The sequence below is a fragment of the Eurosta solidaginis genome, chromosome 5 (assembly GCF_040869045.1).
Source record: "Eurosta solidaginis isolate ZX-2024a chromosome 5, ASM4086904v1, whole genome shotgun sequence".
NCBI lineage: Eukaryota > Metazoa > Arthropoda > Insecta > Diptera > Tephritidae > Eurosta > Eurosta solidaginis.
In genome coordinates, this window is record NC_090323.1 from 137,245,089 (window position 1) to 137,270,752 (window position 25,664).

General features: G+C 40.3%; 1 protein-coding gene across 4 annotated transcripts in view; it reads left to right on the forward strand.

Annotated features, from left to right (window-relative positions):
• CycT (Cyclin T) overlaps positions 1-25,664 on the forward strand; it is an 85,492-nt gene that overhangs the window by 2,177 nt on the left and 57,651 nt on the right. For all 4 annotated transcript variants that reach the window (XR_010953946.1, XR_010953945.1, XM_067791652.1 and 1 more), the window contains 4 exons: positions 10,289-10,334; positions 10,424-10,514; positions 10,577-11,042; positions 15,545-16,792. Coding sequence is in view for 2 of the 4 variants with exons in the window: in XM_067791652.1 (XP_067647753.1) it covers positions 10,289-10,334; positions 10,424-10,514; positions 10,577-11,042; positions 15,545-16,792 (1,851 nt within the window). In the remaining 2 variants the exon portion in view is untranslated. The remainder of the gene's footprint in view (positions 1-10,288; positions 10,335-10,423; positions 10,515-10,576; positions 11,043-15,544; positions 16,793-25,664) is intronic.

Here is a 25,664-nt window from a genome sequence, read left to right on the forward strand (position 1 = left end):
GTTCATTTCACAAAATATTTTTTATCTGAATAACAAAAAGGGTCTCAATACCTACAAAAAGAGTCATTTTGCATAGCGCCCGATGATTTTACCAAAAATTTTGATTTAGAGAGTGTAACAATTTTTCCAGAAAAAAAAAAACATAAAGCATAGGAGATCCACCCCTTCTATTTCGTCTAAAGAGGTGATCCACAGGGATTCAAGGGGTTGATAAGCTCAATACAAAGCTTTATAGCTTCAAAGCTTCCGCAACCCAATTGTTAACTTCAACTACGCGAGGGGAATCCTGTTACAAATATGAATGTATCATACACATATTTAGCAGGCAGAGATCTGGCGAACCCAAGTTCCTCATGTAACTATTGGGAGGGGCGGGATGGCCTAGAAGGTATAATGTGGTTGTTGTTGTTGTAGCAGTGCTTCGCCCCACCTAACAGCCGCGACCGATCAGAAATTGTCATCAATATCCTCTAACGGGAGTCCAAGGAAACTTGCTGTTTCAACAGGGGTGGGCCATAATGAAAGGGGTGTTAGAGGCGTTGGTTCCACATTACAATTAAAGATATGGTTGGTGTCATGTGGGGACACAGTGCAAGCGGGACATACATTTTGTAAGTCGGGGTTGATTCTGGATAGGTAAGAGTTTAACCTGTTACAGTATCCAGAACGAAGTTGAGCAAGAGTGACACGCGTTTCCCTGGGGAGTATGCGTTCCTCTTCTGCGAGTTCTGGATATTTTTCTTCAAGTACTGGATTCACCGGGCAATTCCCGACATAAAGGTCCGACGCCTGTCTATGGAGTTCACCAAGGACCTGCTTGTGTTTTTCCGCTTCATACGGCTGGGTTCTCAGGTGCCGTATTTCCTCAAAATGCTTAAGGAGATGACTCCTTAGGCCCCTAGGCGGTGCTGGTTCGTCAATCAGATGTCTGTTGGGATGCCCAGGTTTCTGGGTATTCAACAGAAACTGTTTGGTCAGCATCTCATTTCTCTCCCTGATGGGGAGTATTCTCGCCTCATTATGCAGATGGTGTTCTGGGGACATAAGAAGACAGCCCGTGGCGATTCTGAGAGCAGTATTTTGGCAGGCCTGTAGCTTCTTCCTGTGCGTAATTTTTAGGCTTGGCGACCATATGGGTGACGCGTAGCACGTAAACGGCTGGCCAGTTGCTTTGTATGTAGTAATGAGCGTTCCTTTATCTTTTCCCCAGGTACTGCCAGCAAGGGATTTGAGGATTTTATTACGGCTCTGAATTTTCGGAACAATTGCGCCTGCGTGCTCACCAAAATGTAGATCCTGATCAAATGTCACACCCAAGATTTTGGGGTGTAGGACAGTCGGTAGCGTAGTGCCATCGACGTGGATGTTCAAAATGGTCGACATTTGGGACGTCCATGTTGTAAATAAGGTCGCGGCAGATTTAGGCGGTGATAATGCCAGGTTTCGCGAGGCGAAAAAACTGGATAGATCAGGGAGGTAGCCGTTTATTCTGTTGCAGAGCTCATCGATCTGTGGGCCTGGGCCTGTGGCCACTATTGTGCAGTCATCGGCGTATGAAACGATAGTGACTCCTTCTGGTGGTGAAGGTAGCTTAGATATGTAGAAATTAAACAAAAGTGGAAAAAGAAGGACACCACCCTGTGGCATCCCTTGTTAAATTCTTCTTGCTTTTGATGTTTCGTTTCTAAATTGCACCGATGCCTGCCATATAATTTGCAGTCCATCTTTTAAGACATCGGGGAAGGGTAGACCCTTCCAGGTTTTGCAGTAACGTGCCATGGTTGACCGTATCAAAAGCTTTTGATAGGTCTAGCGCTACGAGTACTGAAAAATGGCTTCAAGCGTCTTTGCTACTGACGATAGGAGAGATATCGGACGATACGACTCTCCTATGTTAGCTGGTTTCCCAGGCTTTAGTAGCGTGACCACCTTGGCCATTTTCCATTTTTCGGGTATGCCAAAGGTGGAAAGAGACAGGTTGAAGACATGTGCTAAGTATTTGAAACCCTCTTTCCCTAGGCTTTTAAGCATCGGCATGGCTATGCCGTCTGGGCCCACTGCTTTGGATGGTTTAGCGTGACCAATGGCATCTTCAACCTCTCTGGCGGTGATGGTAATTGGTGACGCGCTGAATTTATGTTTATGTGCGTGTCTGTTGGCCCTCCGTCTATCTTTGTCGACCGTAGAATGCATTATATATTGACGGCAGAAAGCGCTCGCGCATTTTTTCGAATCCGACAGCACTTTATCGCCGAAGGCGATGGAAACTTTGCCATTGTGCTTAGACGGATTCGATAGAGACTTTACGGTGGACCAAAGTTTACCCACACCGGCAGAGAGGTTACAACCTCTTAGGTGCTCCTCCCATTTCGCCCGCTTGTGTTCATCCACAAGCAATCTGATGCGTTGGTTTATATCCCTTATTTGGGGGTCGCCTGGATCAAGCTGTCTTATAAGGTCGCGTTCCCTCGCTAAATATGCGGCATCCGCCGGGAAGTGGGGCCAAATTTGGGGAATTCTCCGGCGGGAATGAAATGTGCCGAGGCGAATTCAATGACCTTGCGGAAAGCACGCTCCCCTTGGCGGGCATCAGTCGGGATAGGGAGGGCAGCAAAAAGGTTGTCTGTAAAAGATTTGTATTCGTCCCACTTTCCTTTTTTAAAGTTTATGAAAGTGCGTTTTTCTGTAACGATGAAGTCGGCGGTACGCTCGAACGAAATAAGTATAGGCAGGTGGTCGGATGCCGATGTTACCATCGGCTGCCAGTTGACGCAGTTTACGAGTTCTGCGCTCACGATTGAGATATCCGGCGAACTGTGACAGCTTCCTACCATACGTGTGGGGGCGTCTCCGTTTATTGTGCAGAACGTCGTTTCTTCTATTTGATCCGCCAACATCTCACCCCTACTGTCCGCCCGCAAGTTTGAATGCCATAGATCGTGATGGGAATTAAAGTCGCCTAAGATAATGCGATTGTTGCCAGTGATTAAGGCGCTAATATTAGGGCGGTATCCACTGGGGCAACAGGTGGCAGGAGGGATGTAGATGTTGATGATTTCTAGGTTTGCATCGCCTGACCGAAGAGATAGGCCTTGACGTTCTAAGACATTGTCCCTGCGGTCGATGTCAGGATCAAATATATGATATTGCACAGAGTGGTGTATGATAAACGCGAGGCCGCCTCCATTTCCGCTCATGCGATAATGTGGTCATATTAATCGTTCCCGATATAGTCGGGCTAGTACCTTAATGTTGCTTTTTTTACCGGAACGTACCGGATCTATATCCGTCAAGGGACTGTCAACCCAAAACCTTCGGGACGGGGAGTGTTTTTGTTGTTGTTGTTGTAGCGATTAGGTTGCTCCCCGAAGGCTTTGGGGAGTGTTATCGATGTAATGGTCCTTTGCCGGATACAGATCCGGTACGCTCCGGTACCACAGCACCATTAAGGTGCTAGCCCGACCATCTCGGGAATGATTTATGTGGCCACATTAAGCCATTCCCTCCCTCCCCACCCCCAAGTTCCATGAGGAGCTTGGGGTCGCCAGAGCCTCGTCTGTTAGTGAAACAGGATTCGCCGCGGATGGGTGAGGTTGACAATTGGGTTTGGAGAAGCTATATATTGCGCTGGCAACCTGAAGGGTTGCGCTATACAGCCCCTTGAATCTGATATTTTAGTCGCCTCTTACGACAGGCATACCTACCCGGGTATATTCTGACCCCCTAACCCGCCGGGGGAGTGTCTTTAGCGTTTATACAACAACAAAAACAGGTGGGCCGGCAGGCGTCGTTACTTAATTGGGTTTTAACCGTTTAAATGGTTATGGCCGACCAATAAGGCGCACTAGTCGCATCTTCGTTGGGCTTAACTGGAATTTAAACAGCCAAGTCTCGAAGAATTACGGTAAAGGCAACAGGGCCCGAACGCTTCATAGAGGCGCTAGTCTAAAGAATAAATGATTTCCTCCATTTTTTCTAGTTTTTCGGCATAATTGTCCCCGACCAAAAGCACGGACACTGCATTCACGACGTGGACCGAGATGATACACACAAAGTTTTTGGTTGTTATGTCCGACAGTAGTGTCAGCTTCAATGTATATGATACGTAAATTATATCTAACGTGCAGAGCCGCAACAAAATCCTCAAGTCGCTTGACGTCCACACTTGTGACATGATAGAAAGAAACATTGCTAACAACTAAGAAAGCATTGGCCGACCGCGCAGTTTGGTCATCCGTCTTAAAACAAGCACTGAAAAAGGCTGCAGGGCTGCCAAAAACACAGCACACGGAACTGCCTGTGCATGATTTACGTTATGAGGAAAAATAACCTCCATAAATAAACAAAGTTAAAGTTTCTGCTGAACTCTCCCAAACCTGTGCACCCAGCAGACAACTATGGTCTCATCAGCTTCAAACTGCCGGTTCCTTCGGCGCCCGTTAGAGGACTTTCTATTTCTTGGCAATTTGTGAGTGGACACTCTTTTTTTGGCATTCCTTGTATTCTCGTTGAGAAAATGTTAATTGTATTTTCAATTCCTTTCGAAAGTATTGCAGAAATTACATTTATATATGGGGTATTCCATCCCATTTCGACCAATTTTGAACCCGACCCCTTTAGAATTGGCTGAAAGTTTTTCTTCTTTTTCTAGCTTACGAAAGACGTTTTTCAGAGTTTTTTCAAATTGTTTCATCCAACTCAAAAAAAGTTATGAATTTTTAAAAAAACACCGTTTTTGTTTTCAAAATGCTATAACTTTTTCAAAAATTGACCGTTTGGGATCTTTTTTTTTTAAATTTGTTTTTAAATGCACTTTTCGGAAAAAATACAAAAAAATTTTTAAAGTTTTTTTTTTTAATTTTTCAGTTTTTCGAGATTTTTCGAATTTCACCATTTTTTTTTCTCATAAAAAACTTCAATCAATTCTGCAATCATCCCCACTAATCCCGGAGTGGGCCGATTTTTTTTATATTTTTTTTTATTTAATTGAAAAAAAAAATGTCAAAAATAAAAATTTTTTGTTATCAATTTTATTTATATAACAAAAAAATGTAAGAAAATTAGTTTTAAGTATTTTTTTCTTTTATATTATGGTAATCTACGATTAAAATAGCCAGGATTAATGACTGACACAGTAAACATGTCATTTTAATCGTAGATTACCATAATATATAAAGAAAAGAATACTTGAAAATCATTTTCTTACATTTTTTTGTTATATAAATAAAATTGATAAAAAAATTTTATTTTTGAAAATTTTTTTTTCAATTAAATAAAAAAAATTTTTGTTGTTATATCGGCCTACTGATTTTAAGATCGCGGGTTCGAATCGAGCTCAAGGCCTAACAATAATTTTTTATCATTATTATTGTTATGATAAATTTTTTTCTTAATTGAAAAAATTTTTTTTTTAATTAGAATAGAAGAAAGAAAAAATTTTAGACAACTGCCAAAGCTCGTTGTATAGATCCATTTCGGGAACTGCTAAATTCCTTCATCGGCAACGTTTAGGCGCCGCTGCTATAACCATTCAGCCATCACAGCGGTTTTTTGTTTGTCTTCATTAATCCTACTTCTATTCTGTTTCGTGCCAATTGATATTCACAACACTGCGACATCTGTTGCAGAATGGCTGTGAAAATTGGACTTGTTTGTTGGCAATGCTGCCATAGTGTCATATTTTATTGACACTTTTTCCCCCGTGCTCTGGGATGTATTAACAATTTTTGTTGTTATATCGGCCTACTGATTTTAAGATCGCGGGTTCGAATCGAGCTCAAGGCCTAACAATAATTTTTTATCATTATTATTGTTATGATAAATTTTTTCTTAATTGAAAAAATTTTTTTTAATTAGAATAGAAGAAAGAAAAAATTTTAGACAACTGCCAAAGCTCGTTGTATAGATCCATTTCGGGAACTGCTAAATTCCTTCATCGGCAACGTTTAGGCGCCGCTGCTATAACCATTCAGCCATCACAGCGGTTTTTTGTTTGTCTTCATTAATCCTACTTCTATTCTGTTTCGTGCCAATTGATATTCACAACACTGCGACATCTGTTGCAGAATGGCTGTGAAAATTGGACTTGTTTGTTGGCAATGCTGCCATAGTGTCATATTTTATTGACACTTTTTCCCCCGTGCTCTGGGATGTATTAACAATTTTTGTTGTTATATCGGCCTACTGATTTTAAGATCGCGGGTTCGAATCGAGCTCAAGGCCTAACAATAATTTTTTATCATTATTATTGTTATGATAAATTTTTTCCTTAATTGAAAAAATTTTTTTAATTAGAATAGAAGAAAGAAAAAATTTTAGACAACTGCCAAAGCTCGTTGTATAGATCCATTTCGGGAACTGCTAAATTCCTTCATCGGCAACGTTTAGGCGCCGCTGCTATAACCATTCAGCCATCACAGCGGTTTTTTGTTTGTCTTCATTAATCCTACTTCTATTCTGTTTCGTGCCAATTGATATTCACAACACTGCGACATCTGTTGCAGAATGGCTGTGAAAATTGGACTTGTTTGTTGGCAATGCTGCCATAGTGTCATATTTTATTGACACTTTTTCCCCCGTGCTCTGGGATGTATTAACAATTTTTGTTGTTATATCGGCCTACTGATTTTAAGATCGCGGGTTCGAATCGAGCTCAAGGCCTAACAATAATTTTTTATCATTATTATTGTTATGATAAATTTTTTCTTAATTGAAAAAATTTTTTTTAATTAGAATAGAAGAAAGAAAAAATTTTAGACAACTGCCAAAGCTCGTTGTATAGATCCATTTCGGGAACTGCTAAATTCCTTCATCGGCAACGTTTAGGCGCCGCTGCTATAACCATTCAGCCATCACAGCGGTTTTTTGTTTGTCTTCATTAATCCTACTTCTATTCTGTTTCGTGCCAATTGATATTCACAACACTGCGACATCTGTTGCAGAATGGCTGTGAAAATTGGACTTGTTTGTTGGCAATGCTGCCATAGTGTCATATTTTATTGACACTTTTTCCCCCGTGCTCTGGGATGTATTAACAATTTTTGTTGTTATATCGGCCTACTGATTTTAAGATCGCGGGTTCGAATCGAGCTCAAGGCCTAACAATAATTTTTTATCATTATTATTGTAATGATAAATTTTTTCTTAATTGAAAAAATTTTTTTTAATTAGAATAGAAGAAAGAAAAAATTTTAGACAACTGCCAAAGCTCGTTGTATAGATCCATTTCGGGAACTGCTAAATTCCTTCATCGGCAACGTTTAGGCGCCGCTGCTATAACCATTCAGCCATCACAGCGGTTTTTTGTTTGTCTTCATTAATCCTACTTCTATTCTGTTTCGTGCCAATTGATATTCACAACACTGCGACATCTGTTGCAGAATGGCTGTGAAAATTGGACTTGTTTGTTGGCAATGCTGCCATAGTGTCATATTTTATTGACACTTTTTCCCCCGTGCTCTGGGATGTATTAACAATTTTTGTTGTTATATCGGCCTACTGATTTTAAGATCGCGGGTTCGAATCGAGCTCAAGGCCTAACAATAATTTTTTATCATTATTATTGTTATGATAAATTTTTTCTTAATTGAAAAAATTTTTTTTAATTAGAATAGAAGAAAGAAAAAATTTTAGACAACTGCCAAAGCTCGTTGTATAGATCCATTTCGGGAACTGCTAAATTCCTTCATCGGCAACGTTTAGGCGCCGCTGCTATAACCATTCAGCCATCACAGCGGTTTTTTGTTTGTCTTCATTAATCCTACTTCTATTCTGTTTCGTGCCAATTGATATTCACAACACTGCGACATCTGTTGCAGAATGGCTGTGAAAATTGGACTTGTTTGTTGGCAATGCTGCCATAGTGTCATATTTTATTGACACTTTTTCCCCCGTGCTCTGGGATGTATTAACAATTTTTGTTGTTATATCGGCCTACTGATTTTAAGATCGCGGGTTCGAATCGAGCTCAAGGCCTAACAATAATTTTTTATCATTATTATTGTTATGATAAATTTTTTCTTAATTGAAAAAATTTTTTTTAATTAGAATAGAAGAAAGAAAAAATTTTAGACAACTGCCAAAGCTCGTTGTATAGATCCATTTCGGGAACTGCTAAATTCCTTCATCGGCAACGTTTAGGCGCCGCTGCTATAACCATTCAGCCATCACAGCGGTTTTTTGTTTGTCTTCATTAATCCTACTTCTATTCTGTTTCGTGCCAATTGATATTCACAACACTGCGACATCTGTTGCAGAATGGCTGTGAAAATTGGACTTGTTTGTTGGCAATGCTGCCATAGTGTCATATTTTATTGACACTTTTTCCCCCGTTTATCATAACAATAATAATGATAAAAAATTATTGTTAGGCCTTGAGCTCGATTCGAACCCGCGAAATAAAAAAAATATAAAAAAAAATCGGCCCACTCCGGGATTAGTGGGGATGATTGCAGAATTGATTGAAGTTTTTTATGAGAAAAAAAATGGCGAAATTCGAAAAATCTCGAAAAACTGAAAAATTTAAAAAAAAACTTTAAAAATTTGTATGTATTTTTTCCGAAAAGTACATTTAATAACAAATTTAAAAAAAAAAAAGATCCCAAACGGTAAATTTTTGAAAAAGTTATAGCGTTTTGAAAACAAAAACGGTGTTTTATTTAAAAATTCATAACTTTTTTTGAGTTGGATGAAAAAATTCTGAAAAACGTCTTTCGTAAGCTAGAAAAAGAAGAAAAACTTTCAGCCAATTCTAAAGGGGTCGGGTTCAAAATTGGTCGAAATGGGATGGAATACCCCATATATATACTAGCAGAACCGGCAGACGTTGTTCTGCCCTAAACTTTTGGTCTATCTGCATACATTTTAATGAGCTTTTTCCGTCTAACTCTGCCCTCGCCCCTCTACACTTTCTCCTAATCTTTGTATTCACTCCTCGGTGTAAAACTTACTCTGTACTAAAGCACACATCAACAGCTTCAATTTGATACCCATAATGTAAAAACACATTCTAGGTGTATCCGGGTCCACGTTTTGGCCTATATCTCGAGACCCTAGTCACCCAGCGGCATGAAACTTACTCTGTACTAAAGCACACATCAACAGCTTCAATTTGATATCCATAATTTAAAAACACATACTAGTGTTACCCTTATCCACGTTTCTGCCTATATCTCGAGACCCTTGTCACCAATAGGTATGAAAACTACCCTGTACTAAAGCACTCATCAACAGCTTTCATTTGATATCCATATTATATAAACACATTCTAGCGGTTCCCGGGTCCACGTTTTGGCCTATATCTCGAGCCCTAGTCACCAATAGGTATGAAAACTACCCTGTACTAAAGCACTCATCAACAAATTCATTTGATATCCATATTGTATAAACATTCTAGGGGTGTCCCGTCCACGTTTTGGCCTATATCTCGAGACCCTAGTCACCCAGGGGTACGAAAAATACCCAGTATCAAAGTACTCATAAACAGCTTCCATTTGACACCCATACTCTACAAACATATCCCAGGATTACCCAGGTCCACGTTTTGATCTCAAGACCCTAGCCAGAACGGGATAAAAAGTATCCCATGTCCGTTCCCTGGACCACCTCTCCACCAATTTTCAGCCAAATCGGTTCATCCGTTCTTGAGTTATGCGTATTGTAACTAACACCACTTTCTTTTATATACATATTTGAGTTTTTTCTAAAAAAAAATCATAACTCAAGAATGGCTAAACCGATTTGGGATTTCAAAATCAGCTAACCATCATCTCTCCTTCCTGTATCTTTTCAAAAAATTTCATGACAGTCTTTCTATCCGTTCTCGAGTGATGGAGTGACAATCAAAATGTACACTTCTTTTTATATATATAGATATATATATATATTTTTTTTTTTTGTTTTTTTTTTTTTGGATTACAGAAAGAAAATCTTTTGTACTCCAGCCTCAAAGAAGTCGCGTTTGCTTCTTTTGTTTTAAGAAATTGAAATGTTGATGGAAAAATTAATCGATTACTCTTCCCAATAACATGTAATTGAAGGGGAATTGAGGGTAATTTAAATACTAAAGTAGTCAATACCACTAAGCTCTGGTTGTGGCACTACTAAAGTCTTATCTGCATGTAGGGAGCTTGCAACTTAAATGATTTTTTGTTTGTTTAACATTTAAGTCTTAAATTTTTTAAAGTATTTGAAACAGTTTTGATGTCAAGTCAACCAGAGTTACTCTGTCATACGTTAACATTTATATACATTTTTAAAAACTATTAACAAATAGCTTCATAACTTTCAGCATGCAAGGATTTAGCACAAACTTCTTATTTTCTGGCTTCTAACAGGTGGGTAATCAAAGATCTTACTTTTAAATGTTGATCTAGGCATATATTCCTTAGACTCTTACTAATGTATCTTATATTTATTAATATAGCCTTCATTTAACGTCTATGTGCCTGCAATATAAGCCGACGGTAGTTGCTTGTTTTTGTATCTATTTGGCTTGTAAGTGGTCTCGATGGGAGGTAAGAAAACGATAATAATTAAACTTATACAGGAGATAAATATAATTTTATAATCGAAATAGATACCACAATCTACTGAAGGGAAACATTGGTTCCACTATGTTGATAAAACTGTGACAATGGACTTATTGAAACAGCTAACTGATGAGTTTATAGCTATTTATGAAAAGAGCCCTTCACGCCTGAAATCTAAATTGAATTCGATAAAAGCCTTAGCGCAAAACGCTAGCAACCGTGTCATCAATAAAGAAAAGAAAGGTCAACACGAAGAATGGAAGATGGGTGATATGATGAAGATGTATGCGCATGACGGTGGGGGTAGCAGTGGTAGTAACAGCAACCAAACATATGGTTCGACCTCGCTTGGTATTGAGCCATCACAACAATCAATGTCCTCATTGTTACCCCCTCCTCCTCCACAACCACAATTGCCAAGAAAAAGCGAGTTGCATTCCAGTCAACATCGGTCGCATCACAATTCATCGTCACATCATTCTAAAATCAATTTTCCATCAACTGACGTTCTTGGTAAGATATTACAAAAAGTTTATTTCCACGTAAACGTGCTGGACCTGAACGTACTGCAATCTCATCTAAAAAAGGAATTACACTCCCTGCATTGAGGGTAACCCAGCAGGTTAGGGGGCTTAAAATATACATACCAGCGGCAGGTATGACTGTCGTAATAAACGCGAGGCCGCCTCCATTTCCGCTCTCGCGATCTTTTCTGTGGAAATTATACCCAGAACAGGTTTGCAGAGCAGATCTTGCCGTGAGTTTAGTCTCTTGAATCGCAGCAATGCGATGTTGTGCCGCTTCATGAAATAGACTATCTGTGATCTTTCCAGTGAATCCATTACAGTTTAACTGCAGAATTCTGAAGTGCCAGGGGGGCGACGTCGTCACTCTGGTAGTAAGTGACGGGTGACTACGCCTGGGTTGTGGAAGCCTAGGACGCAACTGCTGTTGTGGCCCTGGGACTAGACGTCCTTGGGTAAGCATTGGGGTACCCGGTGCATTTGGGTATACGGCCTGGCAGCATGGCGCAATGAAACCCGTCGGGGGGTTGCCGTCGCGGAGAACAGAACATCTAGGAAAGTGGCACCGTCCATGGCAGGAGCTGCATTGGGCGGATGTCGCAAACCTATATATTCTGTGCTGACGAACGGTGAAAAGGGAGGTAGGGAGTAAGAGTCTGTTTCCCTGACCTACACAATTGCTGCCGGAAAAGAGAGGGGCGGGGGGGAAGACGGGGGCAAGGGCTGATGCTCGGCATTGCTACCGACTCCACTACGGAGATTGTAGTTATGAGTGGGAGCGGCCGTATGAGCTGGTGGCGCCGTAGGGCGCGAGCAGCAGCAGGTACTTGTTTTGGCTTGCTGAGCAGCAGAGCTGCTGGAAGGCAGTGAGGGGGCGCTGAGGTGTAGACTATGGGACGCCGTTGGGCGTGAACAGCAAGGAGCCACAAAAGATTTATAAAAGTTGACACACTGACAGGAGTATGACCGTCCTAAAAAGATTCTTTTCCGGCAAAGTCAGCAAAACCATTTCTCAGGACCAGGGTCAGGAGACGGACGCGGATTGGGTTCGATACCTTGACGGAGCAGGAGAGTATACGTAGTCCCGCTACAAGGAGCAGCTGGGAGGATGACAATTTGTGGGAGGGACGCAACAAATTAAATGGGGTTACACTGAAATGACAGCCCGTGGTCGTGAAAATAAATTTTATTTTTGGAATAGAGTAAAAAAAAAAGTACTAAATGAGCTGATAACTTGTAAGGCACGCTTACGTACAATACAGTTTTTCGAATTAAAAAAATACATTTTGTTTTAAGTTAATTGATATGGCAGGGGTGAAGGAACTACTATACATAGAACAAAGGAGTGAAACTACAATTAGCTAAAATCAAAGATATTATTTTAGATGAAAATGGTTGTGCTTTTTCGGGTATTTAGTTGGGTCCCAAAATGATACCAAAATAGTCCCGGAAAAGTCCCGAAATGATCCCGACGGTATCCCGGACAAATCTCGAAAACCATCTAGAAATGATCCCTAAGGGTTCCCCAAAACCATCCAGAAGTGATCCCGGAAGAGTATCCGAATGATTCCGACATAGTCCCGAAAAGTATCCAGAAGTAATGCCGGAAGGGTCCCCAAATGATCCTGAAATAGTCCCGAAATGACCCTGACGGGTTGCCGGACTGATATCGAAAACCATACCGAAATGATGCTGGAAGGGTCCTCAAATGATCCCGAAATAGTATCAAAAAATTACCGAAATGATTCTGACGGGATCCCGGACGGATCTCGACAACCATCCAGAAATAATGCCGGAAGAACCCCAAATGATCCCGAAAAAATGTCGAAATAACACTGACAGGATCCCGAAAGCAATACAGATATACCGGAAGGATACCCAAATGATACCGGCATAGTTCTAAAAATGTAAAGAAATTACCCTGACGGGATCCCGGACGGATCCTGAAATGATCTCCGAAGGGTCCCCAAATGAATTTGAAATATTCCAGAAAATGTCACGAAACGACCCCTCGAGATTCCAGACGGATTCCGAAAACCATCCAGAAATGATCCCGGAAGTATCGAAAAATTATCCCGAAATAATCTCGGACAGATCCCAGAAACCATCCAGATATAATCCTAAAGAGTCCCCAAATGATACCGAAATAACATTGACGGGTTCCCATATTAATCGCGAAAACCATCTAAAACTGATGCCGGCAGGCTCCCCAAATGAACCCGAAATAAATGCACAAAAAGTCACGAAATCACCCTTCGTGATTACGTAAACCGCCCAGAAAGGATCCCTGAAGCATCCCCAAATGATGCCGATATAGTCCCGAAAGAGTCCCAAACTGACCCTGACGGGATCCCGGACGAATCTCGAACACCATCAAGAAATGATGCCGAAAGGGTCCCCAAATGATCCGGTTCATGAGCCCGAAATGATCCCGTAAGGGTTCCAAAATGATACCGAAATAGACTCCGAAAAAGTCCCGAAATGACCCTGACAAGTACTCGGACAGATCGCGAAAATCATCCGGAATTATCCCGAAAACCATCCACAAATGACACCGGAATACTCCCGAAAAGGTCCCAACCTGACCCTGACGGGATCCCGAACGAATCTCGAAAACCATCAAGAAATGATGCCGGAAGGGTTCCCAAATGATCCCGAAATAGTCCCGAAAAAGTCTCGAAATGACCCTGAGTGGATCCTGGACGGATCCCGCAAACCATTCAGAAATGATGCCGGAAGAGTCCCCAAATGATCCAGAAATGGTCGGGAAATAACCCCGACGAGATCCCGAAAACCATCCGGAATTGATCTCTGAAGGGTGCGCAAAGGATCCCGAAATGGTCTAGAAAAATTCCCTAAATTACCCCGACGGAATGCCGGACGGATCCCGAAACCTATCCAGAAATGATGCCGGAAGGGTCCCCAAATGATCCCGAAATAGTCTTGAAATTATGCCCAAATCATCCCGGAATAGTCCCTAGAAGGAGGGTGTCACTGCTCACTTTGTAAGCCCTCGACTTATTTTCAGGGACGGAAAATAATTACTTTTTTTTTCGGAGTCGAAAAAGTCCTGGTCAAAAAATTGTCCTAGGTGAAAATGTTTGAGTTCCCAGGTATCCCTATAGCAATATCATGTCGAATCATGCATCCTTTTTATTTTTCGAACTTTTTCCATAAAAGTCTACATATAAAAGTAAAATTTGTATTTTTATTTTTTGAGTCCGATAGAACTAGTTACACTCGGACTTTTAAAAATAAAAGTCCCGAAATAAAAGTTAAATCAATACTTTTATTTTTTAAGGCCGAAATAAAAGTCCCGCTTGATAACAAAGAAACGGCTTATCCGAATTGAAAAAAAAATGTATTTCGGATAAGCCGTTTCTTTGTTATCAAAAAAATAAAAAAATAAATAAATGTAAGGCGCGATAACCTCCGAAGAGATCTAAGGCCGAGCTTCTCTTCCAATTTGCGTCGTGCTCCTCTTGATTTTTCCCTACAAATTGGCCGGACGGGACCTTCATAAGTTTTATGCCGACTCCGAACGGCATCTGCAAGGCAGATGAGTTTTCACTGAGAGCTTTTCATGGCAGAAATACAATCGGAGCGCTTGCCAGACACTGCCGAGGGGCGACCCCGCTTAGACAAATTTCTTCTAATTGAAAAATCTTATTTCTAAAATTTTGATGTTGCTTTGCCCGGGAGTTGAACCCAGGGCATACGGTGTGATAGGCGGAGCACGCTACCATCACACCACGGTGGCCGCCAATCTTCTTTGTTATCAAGCGGGACTTTTATTTCGGCCTTAAAAAATAAAAGCCTTGATTTAACTTTTATTTCGGGACTTTTATTTTTAAAAGTCCGAGTTTAACTAGTTCTATCGGACTCAAAAAATAAAAATCCGAAAATAATTTTTATCTTGATCCAAATATATTTAAAGTCCAAAATTAATAGTTTTGCAAGGACTTATATTATAAAAGGAATAACAGTTTCAGCCCCTGCTTATTTTACCCATTGAGTTTGTAATATTGGTGAAGGTCAGTATACGTAAAGTTATAATGTGTAAAATTTTTTAAAAAGTAATTATTCGAAGGTGTCGTGGAACCCCCTCCCCCCTTTCCATGTTCGCAACAAATTTCGCCAGTAGACTATTGTCTCTGTCCCAAATTTCATCAAAATCCGTGTAGCCATTCTGGTGTGATTCAGTCACAACAACATAATAATTAAATTATAACTGTTCCTAGGGGGCGGGGCCCGCACCCATTTTCAAAAATATATATCTAGTAGATCCTTCTAGACTATTGGCTATATTTGTGCCAAATTTCATCCAAATCCGTCCAGCCGTTCTTGCATGATTGAGGCACAAAGACAAATGTCTGAACATACAAACATCCAAACAAACATGCAAACTTTCGCATTTACAATATTAATAAGATTGTAAAATAAATAAGTATTCATATTTTCATTAAGTAATTTTTTTTTCATTGGTAACAGATCATAAAAACAGTCACAAACAACCGTTTAGCGGAGTGGTTGGCCGCCAACGTGATCATTCGCAGTCGTCTCAGGGACATCAACAATCTATTATTTCAGCCAATTCGTCTCGTTCAAGCCTTTCAACATCTGGAAGTCGGTCATTAAGTAATATACCTGGCCAAAATCTAACTCGACAAACAGCACAAGGCCATCAATTGGATGTGAACTATCACAAATCTAGGGAAAAGAGCAATATTATGGGCTCATATCCACACACCGCTGTAAACCAACCTCATCCGGGGTATAAGGCTGCACAAAAATCAGACTCCACCTCCACCCGTACCCTACAAAAGGACCCATCAGCTGTTAAATTGGCAGAAACAACAAAAAATACCAACAGTAGCAGTGGAAACAATAATAAATTATTCCCACCTAATTCTTCATTGGTATCTATGCCTCAATATGGTAACAATACCTCACAGCCGCAAAATAAACTAGATATGGGACAAGATCTGTCACGCAACTTAATGCATGGACAACGTGGTTATGGAGTCAATAATAGTGCTGGAGGTGTACCATTATTAGGTAGCTATCAGCCACAGCATGCTCGGCAAAGTAGTAATAGTGGAAATAATACCAACAAACACGATATATCAAAACCTACATCCGTCCATCATCAACAACATGGTAAACAAACATCTATTCCCCCTGAAACAACATATACTACTGGAACTCATGACCCCCACCAACAAGTAACTTTGAATCCACAAGTTCATTCTTCTGCTGGCCATTTGAATGTTCGCCCTCAAGAGACTTTACACAATGAAGAAAATACTTCTACACAAATGTCTTCTGTTCATGGAATGTTACAGCAGCCAACAAATATTACCCAATCCAAAACTTCTATATTTAGTCCTGATTGGAGTGAAAAAATGCAACATCAGTCTCAGCAATTACCTGGAGGTACATTTGCTAATAATCTGCCACCGTCTTCTGTTGGCGATGGATATAATTTTAAATTCCCATCCTATAAGGAAGGAGAACGTGATAAAAGTGATCGAGAGCGTGTGGATGGTAATGCTACAGCTCTAAAGAAGGAGCGCAATCGAGGTGCACACCCTGGTATAGACGGGACCGCTCCAATAATGATGGGTATCCGACCTAATGCGGCTCAACCCCAACTCCATCTGGCGTTACAAAAACAGCAGGCATTAAAGATTACCATGCCAAAGAAAATAGACTCTGGCAATACTGGTGATCTGAGTGGTAAGTTAAAATGTATATACGTACACAATTACACGGTGCTACCCCCAGCGGGTTAGGGGGTTAGAATATACCCGCGGTAGGTATGCCCGTCGTAAGAGGCGACAAAAATACCAAATAGATTCAAGGGGTTGGGTGGCGCAACCCTTTCAAGGGGTTGCCAGCGCAATATATAGCTTCTCCAAACCCAATTATCAACCTCACGAATCCTGTTTATTTAACAGCCGAGGCTCTGGTGACCTCGAACTCCTCATGGATCTAGGGGATGGGAGAACGGGATGACCTAGAAGGTCGCATGTGGTCATAACAAATCGTTCCCGAGATGGTCTGGCCTGGTACCGGACCGTACCGGATCTGTATCCGGCAAAGGCTCATCAACATCGATAACACTCCCCCAGGTCTTTTTCTTGTAGATCTTGAAAATCTAAAGCTACGTCCACACCGGTAACGAAATAGCAAAGTTGTATAACAATTGTGGATAACAAGTAACCTGCTATAAAAACAGAAAAAGTTACACAACATTTTTCAGTTGAATTTCTAACAAGTTACATAACATTGGTTATATAACTGTTTGTAACACGTTTTGTTACTGGTGGGGACGCACCTTAAGGATGACTGCGTATAACATTTTCCCGTACGCCTCCAAAATCGTGAGTTACGGGTAAACAACTGGTTTTTCGTACCTTTGGACATTTAGTCTATAACTTTGTTGGTTATAAACCAATTCTCAGTTTATTTCCGCATCTTAAGTCTCTGTTTACAAACGAATACTTTTGTTGGTGGAACTTGTTACTTGACGAAGAGGGGGTAAGAGGAAAGCGGACGGGCATCGAGTCTCTTGTGGTCGGCAACTCGTTCTGCGCTGTATTTCTTCTTTTCATAAATTCCTTCAATTTTACTATTTCGTTAAAATATGCTACTTTCTTGCATTTGCACAATTATTACTTAAAAATTATCAATTTTTTTAAATGTTTACGATATCGATATGAAATGGTATACACGCTTTTTAAAAAATATGTGGTCTTGTGTGTATTCACCCAAGAAACCAAATTTTTTTGTTAAGTGGTTTGTTGGGTAAATGCACACAGATTTCATAACATATCCTTAAAAGTCTGTATATAATTTAAAATAATGATGTTTTGTCTATCCAAAACTGGTAAAAAGCTTAAAATCGGTTTAGAACTATATAAGTTATAGTCATATTAGGCAACAATTGCCAAGTCAACATTTCTGAGTCGTTTTGATACAATTTTATATATTTTTTTTTCAAATTTTGTTTTCACTAAAATTCGAATAACTCAGGCAGCTTTTAGCGTAAAGAGAAAAATAATATCCATTGATTTCATAATTAATTTCCAGTTTTGATGCAATGCATTGTTGGCATAGTCTTCTTATAAATTAGTGCATAGTTGAGAAAACCCCCTTAAAAAAGATGAAACAACTAGTTAATTTGGAAATTTTTTTAGTTGTGTTATGTTTTCCTAGTTAATATATGTATATATCGCTGGAAAGGTCTAAATCTCTTCTTATTAGATCCAATTAAGGTTTAGGCTCATAAGGACCAAAGGTACGAAAAATTAATTTTTTACCCGTAACTGACGATTTTGGAGGTGTCCCAGAAAACCCGGAGGGTATCACTTCCCAGGTATTTTTTTGGTGTCACACAGTGTTATTTGTACTTTCTTTTGTATGAACCTAAATACTTTCGCAAAAAGTTATATAAAGAAAAATATTATTGTAGTTTGCCAACATTTTTGTAGCAACATTGAACTTCACCTAGCCGACAAATAAAGTTATAAGCTGCGTCGTAGCCATTCGACAATACAACCAGAAATAAAACGCAATCGAAACCATATTTTAAATCACAATAGTGAAATGGTGAACTTTGCCTTCAACAGATCAACATTAAATCGAATAAATTCGGAAAAATATTAGATTTAGCCTTTGTGTATGATGACTCTAAATATTCCATTAGGCGATGGGATTATTGAACCCGAAGATCTTATACCACCCTTCCTTCAAAATAGTTTACGAAGTGGTAAGTAATGCTTGTAACCGCGGCAATAAACGTTACAACTCCAGTTATCGCTTTGAATTTGCGAAGGCAAATTTCAAAAAAATTAAATCGGGATCTATCTCGAATAGTGTGGCCAATATTTATTGCTGATGTGGAGCAAAGCGTTTCTCGTTTTTACAATACCATTTTCTGTCTTTTGGAAAAATACGTAGCTAAGCGGATTTGTGTACATTCCGATACAAGCCAAGTATAGTTCGCTAAAGAGGTGAAAATGTAAAAAAAATCTCGATCTTTCAAGTTGTTCAAAAAGACGGGTTTACTTAATTACTTACTTAATAGGCGATTAACCGTTTAAACGGTTATGGCAGTCCAACAAGGCGCGCCAGTCGTTCCTCACTGCCAACCGGCGCCAATTGGTCACACCAAGGGAGTTTAAATCGTTTTCCACCTGGTCCTTCCAAGGGGTGAAGTCCGCCCTCTACCTCTGCTTCGCATAACATGGCCTAGCCAGCGCAGCCGCTGCGTTTTAATTCGCTGGACTTTGTTGATGTCTGTGTATAGCTCGTAGAGCTCATCGTTAAATCTTCTTCGATACACGCCATCGCCAACGCGTAGAGGTCCATAAATCTTTCGAAGAACTTTTCTCTCGAAAACTCCCAAAGCCGCTTCATCTGCTGTTGTCATGGTCCATGCTTCTGCCCCATATAGCAGGACGGGTACGATAAGTGACTTGTAGAGTATGATTTTCGTTTGCCGAGAGAGGACTTTACTTTTCAATTGCCTACCTAGTCCAAGGTAGCATTTATTGGCAAGAGTGATTCTTCGCTGTATTTCAGAGCTGATGTTGTTGCTAGTGTTGATGCTGGTTCCCAAAAACTGGTTTACATAACCATTACTTACAGTACTCGATTCTATGCCATAAGTATTTTCATTTGAACAAAAAGTGTTACAAAGCTTATCTTTGCAAAATGAAAAGAAATATAACTCGCAATCCGAAGGCGTTTTATGGATTCGTAAACTCTAAACGCAGGGTGAAAGGGTTTCCATCATCCATGAAATTCCAAAATATTATTTCCAGCGATGATAAAGAAATTACCGGCTTCTTTGCGGAATTTTCGAAATCAAATTACTCTATTGTGACCAACGTTTCGCCTAATGTATACCCATACCATCTTGATACATGTAATTCAATGAGAGCTCCATTTATATCTTCAGAAGATGTATTATCTTATTTAAAAACTTTAAAAGTATCATAAACATACGGCCCTGACAGGACCCCGACACACTTTCCTAAAAAATGTTCATACATATATCAGCCGCTAAGAGATTAATTTAATTTATCTTTAATATATGGTGTTTTCCCAACAATGTGGAAGGAATATTTTCTTATTCCGCTTCATAAAAATGGAAGCAGGTCTTCAATAGAAAACTACCGGGGCATAGCAAAGTTGTCCGCTATCCCAAAGCTATTTGAAACTATTGTTACCCACCACCTAACGTTCTCTATTTCCCCCATAATTGCTAGCTCGCAAGATGGGTTCTGTAAGGGCAAATCAACTATCACCAATTTCTAATGGATTTAGAAAAAGCCTTCACAGCGATGTAATTTACACCAATTTGAGTAAAGCTTTCGACAAAGTATCACGCCCATTACTTATCTATAAGCCCGCTCAACGTGGTTTTCAAAACCGTCTTATATGTTGGATTTCTTCGTATCTTGGTAATCGTACGCAAAAAGTAATCTTTAAAAATACACTTTCTGGGGTGATCAATGTTTCTTCTGGTGCTCCCCAGGGCAGCCATCTTGGTCCGGTTCTGCTCCTTATTGTTCATAAACAATATATCCAACACAATGAAATACTCAAAATCTTGATGTACGCTGACGATGTCAAACTTTTGAAATCATACGCGTCGGTTGCGGGACATTCCTTGCTTCTAACGGATTTAAATCACTTGGTTACCTGTGTGTTTTTCTCTGAGAATTTTGCCACCAGCTTCATATACAATTAACAACTACAGTCTAGAAATTGTAAATAATTTTGTTGACTTGGGAGTTATGATGGATTCCAAACTTAGTTTCAACCTTCATATTAATGCTACAGTGAATACAGGCAAAGGTGTTTTTGCATTTGTTAAACGGTGTTCAAAAGAATTTAACCCTAGAAAGATAACGTTATTTTCTTACCCTACAAAGATAACGTACGTCTGAGAGACGTGTTCAAGTTTAAGGACCCTAAAGATATAAAAAAAACTTACATTTTTTTTGTTTGTTTTTTTTTTTTTAATCATATATTTGATATATATTCACTTGTTTTAAATGTTTTTTAAAGAAAAATATTATTTTCTTAATATATTAAAAATTAAGTTTGACTTGTCTTGGACTTGTCCTTACAAAAATCAGTTTTTTTCGAAGGACCTCAGTTTATAGCAAAAAATTAAAAAAAATACATATTTTTGTACTTCAATTGAATGAATTAACTGTTTTAAATTATACTTAAAAAAATATTCGCTAATATTACCATTTTCGGCAAAAATTACATATGAAATTAGTCATTACACGTAGTGACGTAAAAGATAACGATACGGGGTGAGATGTTGGCGGATCAAATAGAAGAAACGACGTTCTGCACAATAAACGGAGACGCCCCCACAAGCTGTCACAGCTCGCCAGATATCTCAATCGTGAGCGCAGAACTCGTAAACTGCGTCAACTGGCAGCCGATGGTAACATTGGCATCCGACCACCTGCCCATACTTATTTCGCTTGAGCGTAACGCAGACTTCATCGTCACTGAAAAACGCACTTTCATAAACTTCAAAAAAGGAAAGTGGGAAGAATATAAATCCTTTACAGACAGCCGCCTAGCTGCCCTCCCTATCCCGACTGATGCCCGCCAAGGGGAGCGTGCCTTCCGTAAGGTCATTAAATCCGCCTCGGCACATTTCATTCCCGCCGGGAGAATTCCCGAAATCCGGCCCACTTCCCGGCGGAGGCCGCAAACTTAGCGAGAGAACGTGACCTTATAAGACAGCTTGACCCAGGCGACCCCCAAATAAGGGATATAAACCAACGCATCAGATTGCTTGTAGATGAACACAAGCGGGCGAAATGGGAGGAGCACCTAAGAGGTTGTAACCTCTCTACCGGTGTGGGTAAACTTTGGTCCACCGTAAAGTCCCTATCGAATCCGACTAAGCACAAAGACAAAGTTTCCATCGCCTTTGGCGACAAAGTGCTGTCGGACGCGAAAAAATGCGCGAGCGCTTTCTGCCGACAATATATAATGCATCCTACGGTCGACAAAGATAGACGGAGAGCCAATAGACGCGCACATAAACACAAATTCAGCGCACCACCAATCACCATCACCGCTAAAGAGGTTGAGGACGCCATTGGTCGTGCTAAACCATCCAAAGCAGTGGGCCCAGACGGCATAGCCATGCCGATGCTTAAAAACCTAGGGAAAGAGGGGTTCAAATCTTTAGCACATGTCTTCAATCTGTCTCTTTCCACCTTTGTCATACCTGAGAAATGGAAAATGGCTAAGGTGGTCCCGCTACTAAAGCCTGGGAAACCAGCTAACATAGGTGAGTCGTATCGTCCGATATCTCTCCTATCGCCAGTGGCAAAGACGCTTGAAGCCATTCTGCTCCCTTATTTCCAAGCAAATTTGCAGCTAGCCCCTCATCAGCATGGCTTCAGAAAACTCCATAGCACTACCACCGCGCTGAATGCCATTAGCACCCAGATGAATTGCGGTTTAAATCAATACCCCCACCATAGAACAGTACTCGTAGCGCTAGACCTATCAAAAGCTTTTGATACGGTCAACCATGGTTCGTTACTGCAGGACCTGGAAGGGTCTACCCTTCCCCCATGTCTTAAAAGGTGGACCGCAAATTATCTGGGTGGTCGGCAGGCATCGGTGCAATTTAGAAACGAAACATCAAAACCAAGGAGAATTAAACAGGGGGTGCCACAGGGTGGTGTCCTATCCCCACTTTTGTTTAATTTCTACATATCTAAGCTACCTTCACCACCGGAAGGAGTCACAATCGTTTCCTACGCCGATGACTGCACAATAATGGCCACAGGCCCAGGCCCAAAGATCGATGCGCTATGTAATAAAATAAACGGCTACCTCCCTGATCTCTCCAGTTTTTTCGCCTCGCGAAACCTGGCATTATCACCGACTAAATCTTCCGCGACCTTATTTACAAGATGGACGCCCCAAATGTCGACCATTTTGAACATCCACGTCGATGGCACTACGCTACCGACTGTCCGACACCCCAAAATCTTGGGTGTGACGTTTGATCAGGATCTACATTGTGGTGAGCACGCAGCCGCAATTGTTCGAGAATTCAGAGCCGTAACAAAATCCTCAAATCCCTCGCTGGCAGTACTTGGGGAAAAGATAAAGAAACGCTCATGACTACATACAAAGCAATTAGCCAGCCGATTACGTGCTACGCGTCACCCATATGGTCGCCAAGCCTAAAAATCGCCCACTGGAAGAAACTACAGGCCTGCCAAAATACTGCTCTCAGAATCGCCACGGGCTGTCTTCTTATGTCCCCAGAACACCATCTGCATAATGAGGCGAGAATACTCCCCATCAGGGAGAGAAATGAGATGCTGACCAAACAGTTCCTGTTGAATACCCAGAAACCTGGGCATCCCAACAGACATCTGATTGATGAACCAGCACCGCCTAGGGGCTTAAGGAGTCATCTCCGTAAGTATTTTGAGGAAATACGGCACCTGAGAACCCAGCCGTATGAAGTGAAAAAACAAGCAGGTCCTTGGTGAACTCCATAAACAGGCGTCGGACCTTTATGCCGGGAATTGCCCGGTGAATCCAGTACTTAACGAAAATTATCCAAAACTTGCGGAAGAGGAACGCATACTCCCCAGGGAAACGCGTGTCACTCTTGCTCAACTTCGTTGTGGATACTGTAACAGGTTAAACTCTTACCTATCCAGAATCAACCCTGACATACAAAATGTATGCCCCGCTTGCAATGTGTCCCCACATGACACCAACCATCTCTTCAATTGTAATGTGGAACCAACGCCTCTAACACCCCTTTCCTTATGGTCCACCCCTGTTGAAACGGCAAGTTTCCTTGGACTCCCGTTAGAGGATATTGATGACAATTTGTGATCGGTCGCGGCTATTAGGTGGGGCGAGCATTGCTACAACAACAACAACACAACGATACGTCTCTTAGACTATTTTTAAAAAACAATCGTATATATTTCAGCAAACAAACAAGTTACTACTGAAAAACAATTGTTACTATTTGCCTTAGGAAGTTCTAAATTGCACTCTATATAATATTCCACCTTATACTAATCGATTAAAGCTTATCAATATTCCGATTCTTGCTAGTCGAAGGGAAATGCTTGGCGTAGTATTTATGACAAAACTTTTAAATGGATCAATTTCAAGCCCACTCCTCCTGACCGAAATGAGCTTTTGTGTTCCTTCTCGGACTTCGAGACTCTTCAAACCTCTTTTGCTGAAACAATGTAAAACGAATTTCGAACTAAATTAACCTTTTCGGTGTTTATGTCAAGATTATAACTCTCACTCAAACACATTTGATAGCTCGGACTCCCTTTTTTATACTCAGTTGAGCAGAGCTCACAGAGTATATTAACTTTGATTGGATAACGGTTGGTTGTACAGGTATAAAGGAATTGAGATAGATATAGACGTCCATATATCAAAATCATCAGTATCGAAAAAATTTTGATTGAGCCATGTCCGTCCGTCCGTCCATTAACAGGATAACTTGAGTAAATTTTGAGGTACCTTGATGAAATTTGGTATGTAGGTTCCTGGGAACTCATCTCAGATAGCCATTTAAAATGAACGATATCGGACTATAACCACGCCCACTTTTTCGATATCGAAAATTTCGATATTTCGAAAAACCGAAAAAGTGCGATAATTCATTACCAAAGACGGATAAAGCGATGAGACTTGTTACGTGAGTTGAACTTATGACGCAGAATAGAAAATTAGTAAAATTGTGGACAATGGGAGCGGCACCGCCCACTTTTAAAAGAAGGTAATTTAAAAGTTTTGCGAGCTGTAATTTGGCAGCCGTTGAAGATATCATGATGAAATTTGGCAGGCACGTTACTCCTATTACTATATATATGCTTAATAAAAATTAGCAAAATCGGAGAACGAACAAAAAATTTAATATCCTTACAATTTGTAAATAAATTATGTCAACATTCAACTTCAGTAATGATATGGTGCAACAAAATACAAAAATAAAAGAAAATTTCAAAATGGGCGTGGCTCGACCCTTTTTCATTTAATTTTTCTAGGATACTTTTAATGCCATAAGTCGAACAAAAATTTACCAATCCTTGTGAAATTTGGTAGGGGCTTAGATTCTGGGACGATAACTGTTCTCTGTGAAAAAGGGCGAACTCGGTTGAAGCCACGCCCAGCTTTATACACAGTCGACCGTCTGTCCTTCCGCTCGGCCGTTAACACGATAACTTGAGCAAAAATCGATATATCTTTACTAAACTCAGTTCACGCACTTACCTGAACTCACTTTGTATTGTTATAAAAAATGACCGAAATCCGACTATGACCACGCCCACTTTTTCGATATCGAAAATTTCGTTAAATGAAAAAAAAACCATAATTCTATTCCAAATACGAAAAAAGGGATGAAACATGGAAATTCGATTGGTTTATTGACGCAAAATATAACTTTAGAATAAAACTTTGTAAAATGGGTGTGACACCTACCATATTAAGTAGAAGAAAATGAAAAAGTTCTGTAGGGCGAAATCAAAAGCCCTTGGAATCTTGGCAGGAATAC